The following is a 5,095-nucleotide window of genomic DNA, read 5'->3' as shown; positions in this document are numbered from 1 at the left end:
ATATAATTAAAAAATGATTAAGTCTTCATATATGTAATTACTCAAAGAAAAAAAAAAGGAAAAAGTGTTCATACATGCAACGCCTCTTGATGAGCAGAAACAGGACGTTTCAACAGTTTGTGCTATTACAGATTTGATATCAATAATTTTTCCACAAACTGGGCCAGCTACAGTCATTGCATTGAATCATGACCAGGACAGCCAAGGTCTCTCCACCATATATAAACAAGGCCTCCTACCATGCATGCCTTTATCATTAATATCCTTTACATAAACTATTAATCTCACCAATATGGCTGCATTATCAGTATCCATGAATCATGTTACAACAATGATTATCTTTTTTGTGTTTGTGGCACAAGTAACTGTGATGGTCAACGTTTGCTTTGCCAATGGAGATCAATCCAACATTCTCTGCCATGAAACAGAAAAGCAAGCTCTTCTGAGCTTCAAGCGGGATCTTGTAGATGATTATTACAACAAACTGGTGTCTTGGGATGTTTCTGAAGAAGAAGATTGCTGCAAATGGGCTGGAATTTCTTGCAACACCCTTACTGGTCATGTCTCTAAGCTCTCCCTAAAGGGTGGCTCCTTAACAGGCAAGATCAATCCCACCTTGCTTAATCTCACTCATCTACTTATCTTAGACTTGAGCTACAATAATTTTGCCCAAATTATCCCCATTTTTATTGGTTCTCTTGTGAGTTTAAGATATCTTAACTTTACAAATGGAGGATTCAAGGGAAACATACCCCACCAACTTGGAAATCTTTCAAGTTTACACTATCTTGAGTTTGACAATTATGTTTATTATGATCAGCCAGGGTGGTCATCGAATAACTTATATGTCGAGAACCTTCATTGGGTCTCTGGTCTTTCTTCATTAGAATATCTAATCATGAATGGTGTTAATCTTAGTAAAGCATCTGATCACTCGCTTTTTGCAATAAACACACTCCCTTCTTTGCTAGAAATACGCTTGTCCAGTTGTCGTCTTAGTCATATTCATTTTCCATCTCACAGTAATCTGACATCCCTTGAGACACTTGACCTGAGTTACAACATTCTTGAACTTAGAGGTCCAATTCTCTGCACCTTTCTCAATAATATGAGCCTTCTTAAATATCTTGACCTGTCTTATAATAATATGGATTCTGTCATTCCCAAATGCTTTTATAGTTTTCCCAATCTTGAACACCTTGCCCTTTCTGGTAATGAATTACAGGGCATTATCTCAAGTGACATAGCAAATTTGACTTCTATTATCAGTTTTGACTTGTCACATAATGCTTTAGCAGGAAGTATACCAAAATCCATGGGAAAACTTTGCAATTTGGAGGTAATTAATTTGTCAGACAACAGATACAAAGGCAGAGTGTCAATGGTATTTGAATGCTTCTCAGGTTGCCTTGCTAAAAAGCTAAAGTCTTTGGATTTAGATGGAAATATGTTTGATTCCTTTACTATGGAAATGTCAGATGAAATAGGAGCTTTCAAGAATTTAGATCATCTTTCTCTTGCAGGAAATCGGATTTCTGGTCCCATTCCAATGTCAATATTTCAAAACTTCCCATACATAAAGTCATTAGATATTTCAGACAACAATTTCATTAATGGCTTTATTCCAGAAAGCTTGTTTTCTCTCTCAAAGTTACAAACACTCGATGTTTCCAGTAACCAATTAAGTGGACCACTTCCAAAAAGTCTCGGGTCTCTCTCAAAGTTACAGTCACTCTATGTTTCCAATAACCAATTAAGTGGACCACTTCCAGAAAGCTTGTTTTCTCTCTCAAAGTTACAGTCACTCATTATTTCCAATAACCAATTAAGTGGACCACTTCCAAAAAGTATTGGGTCACTCTCAAAGTTACAGTCTCTCATTATTTCCAATAACCAATTAAGTGGACCACTTCCAAATAGTCTTGGGTTTCTCTCAAATTTAGAAATTCTTGGTATTGCATCAAACAATTTTCACGGTGTTGTCTCTGAAGTTCATTTCACCAACCTCACAAACCTCATGGAAATATATGCTTCTGGAAATAAATTGACTATGAATGTGAGTTCACATTGGACTCCACCCTTTTCACTTGTCACCGTGGAATTAAGAAATTGGAACTTGGGTCCTCATTTTCCATTATGGCTAAAATCACAAAAATATATTCATGAAATAGGCATGTCCAACACTAGAATTTCAGATGTCATTCCTTGTTGGTTATGGAATTTTTCTTCCCAAGATAAATATGATGCTCTTTATATTGACTTGTCTGAAAACCAAATCTATGGAGAAATTCCTGAATTTCCAAATAATGGCCATTATACCTTAAACTTCAGCTCCAACAACTTGACCGGTTCATTACCTCATATCCCAGTTCACGGCATACTAGATCTTTCAAATAACTACTTGGCTGGTAGCATTTCTAACTTCCTTTGTTATCGAAAGACTCCTGCAGCATATATTCTATATCTCAAAAATAATCTTTTATCAGGAAAGATTCCTGACTGTTGGATGTATTGGCCATCATTACTGGGGATAGACTTGGATAACAATAATCTCACCGGGAAAATTCCAAGCTCTATTGGATCTTTACATGAGTTACGGTCATTGCATATTCACAATAATAGCCTCATTGGAGAAATACCAAAGCCTCTTAAGAATTGTTCAGCTTTATGTGTTCTTGACCTTAGTTTTAATAAGTTGGTGGGAAATATACCAAGATGGATCGAAAGTCTTCCAAAGCTACGCTTTCTTGTGCTTCGTTCAAACAACTTTACAGATCTTATTCCAGTTGAGCTATGTAAACTTCCTTCACTTCAAGTATTGGATGCTAGTAACAACAATTTGACAGGGGTTATACCAAAATGTTTAAAAAATTTAACGGCTATGACCTCTAAATCATATCAATTTCAGTCAATGGATTATTTTGGCATCCCTGCTGTTAATCAACAGTCTAGAGAGAATGCAAATCTTGTTGTTAAAGGAAGGGAAAACCAATATGACAACATCTTATATCTCTTAAGTACCTTAGACCTTTCAGACAACAAATTATCAGGAGAAATCCCAGAAGAACTTACAAGTCTCCAAGCATTACAATCGCTGAATTTGTCCGGAAACTATTTGAGTGGGAGCATTCCAAAGAAGATTGGCAGTATGGCAGAGTTGGAATCTCTTGATCTCTCAAGAAACCGATTGTCCGGTCACATTCCTTCAGGTATGTCAAGCTTAAAATTCTTGAGTTTCTTGAACTTGTCATATAACAACTTGTCAGGACAAATTCCAACAAGCACCCAACTGCAAACCATGGATGCTTCCGGCTTTATTGGCAACAAATTGTGTGGACCACCACTCCTCATAAAGTGTAGAGAGGATCATCTGACATTGAATAGAGATGCAAGTAGTGAAGATGGAGAAAGTAAAGATGATGAATACTGGTTCCGATTGGGCATAGGAATGGGGTTTGGAGTGAGCTTTGTAGGTGTCATTGGTCCATTGCTGGTTTGTGGATTTTGGAGGCGTGCATACTTTTGGTTTTTCGAAGAATATTTGTGGTACAAGTTTGTGGATTAGTAAAGTACATGTTTTAATATTATTTTGGTCAATCGTGGTTTAAATGCTTTTGTAATAAGATAGGGGCTATGTTCATTTTCCTTCTACTCACTTTGTTTAGACTTCTCTACTTTATTTTGTACTATTGGTTGTATTGTTTCTTGGTTCCCTTGAAGTCAGAATAGTTGTTTGCATGTATTTGGCCACTAATTGGTCTTTTATCTTATGTTTAAGTTTATTGGTGTATTATCGTTTTCAAAGATTGCGTTACCAATTTCTTTTTAGAGTTTTAATCATACGTCTTCATTTCCCTTCAAGAATTAAAGAAATGATTTAGAAAACTTGGTGTGATTATAAAAGAGAAATTTTATGTTATATGCATTATAACTTAGTGAAATTTTTTAATATATCAACATATACGAGTACTTACACAGAAATAAAAGAAAAGAAAGTAAAACAAGTAATAATATTGTAACTAGTTTGTTGAACACCACAATACGTGAAAACGTAATTATTTTATTATTACAAAAGTATTTACACTAAGACTTGAATACAATATTTTACTACAACACACTCTAAATACTTACACGCTTTGTTTTGGAGCACTCACTTAATAACTTCTCTCACACTTTTTTTAGATACATTTATATAGTACTCACTTAGATCACACTTTTGGGACACTCTTTTAAACACACTTTACTACAAACTTGGACACATATCACCATAGGACCCAAGGTCCCTATTTATACTACTTAATATCAGTTACTTTAACCTACTTTAAGATGAATGAGAAATCTAGCTTTATGTATGATTTTGGGTCTAAGCCCAATTTCTAGAAAATGCTTCATACAATCACATATATCTAGATATTTTTTTATTACAAGTCTGAGAATTCTAGACTATTAGTCGGTGGTGACTTTAACATAGTTGTCCTAGCTGAAATAAATATGTATATATATATATATATATATTTATTGAAGTGTAATCACTTGATGCTTTCTAACGGTCTTTTCTTTTGAGAAATTATATAACTCGTTTTCCTTGGTCAATAATGATATCGATTTCTACTGTTCATGTTTTAACAACACGTCAGCCAAGACATCTATCATAAAATAATTTCCTCTCATATTTTCAATTGTTGTGTGAAGACTTTCGAAGCCGAAACAAGCCTTGGACACACAAGACTTGTACTATATATATATAATACTGGAAATTAAATGCAATCACTTCCGATCATTCTCAAGATTTTGATTTATTTTATGTTATTTGTTTGTTCTATTTTTGAATCCATTAAGCCATAATGATTGTTTTCTTGTTTTGTTTTGTGAAGTGATGAGCATTTTATGGCTACCAAACTTCTCTTACAAATTTTAATCATGTCTTTGTTCTTTAAGAAAAAGAAATTATTTTGAAATGAAGTATGGTTTATATTATAAGAAAACTTCACACATGTATTAATTATAAATGGTATGTAAATCCTAAATAAAAAAAAGATACTAAGACTTTGCATGAAATTCAATGCTCTAACTTCCGTTATTCATGATATGAAAC

At 34.1% G+C, this 5,095-nt stretch overlaps 1 protein-coding gene across 1 annotated transcript; it reads left to right on the top strand.

The window, feature by feature from the left end:
- The first annotated feature begins 211 nt into the window (after positions 1–211).
- On the top strand, positions 212–3,837 carry LOC133834284 (receptor-like protein EIX2). Its single transcript, XM_062263845.1, has one exon. It carries the CDS (start codon positions 293–295, stop codon positions 3,563–3,565), a length of 3,273 nt encoding a protein of 1,090 aa, XP_062119829.1. The 5' UTR covers positions 212–292; the 3' UTR covers positions 3,566–3,837.
- The last annotated feature ends 1,258 nt before the right edge of the window (positions 3,838–5,095 follow it).

Source organism: Humulus lupulus, chromosome 5 (assembly GCF_963169125.1).
Source record: "Humulus lupulus chromosome 5, drHumLupu1.1, whole genome shotgun sequence".
In the NCBI taxonomy this organism is placed as follows: domain Eukaryota; kingdom Viridiplantae; phylum Streptophyta; class Magnoliopsida; order Rosales; family Cannabaceae; genus Humulus; species Humulus lupulus.
The sequence above is the reverse complement of the archived record's forward strand: the minus strand, read 5'-3'. Positions and strand labels throughout refer to the sequence as shown.

Excerpts from the sequence above, each read along its gene's own strand:
- LOC133834284 (XM_062263845.1), top strand. The coding sequence starts at position 293 with ATGGCTGCATTATCAGTATCCATGAATCATGTTACAACAATGATTATC.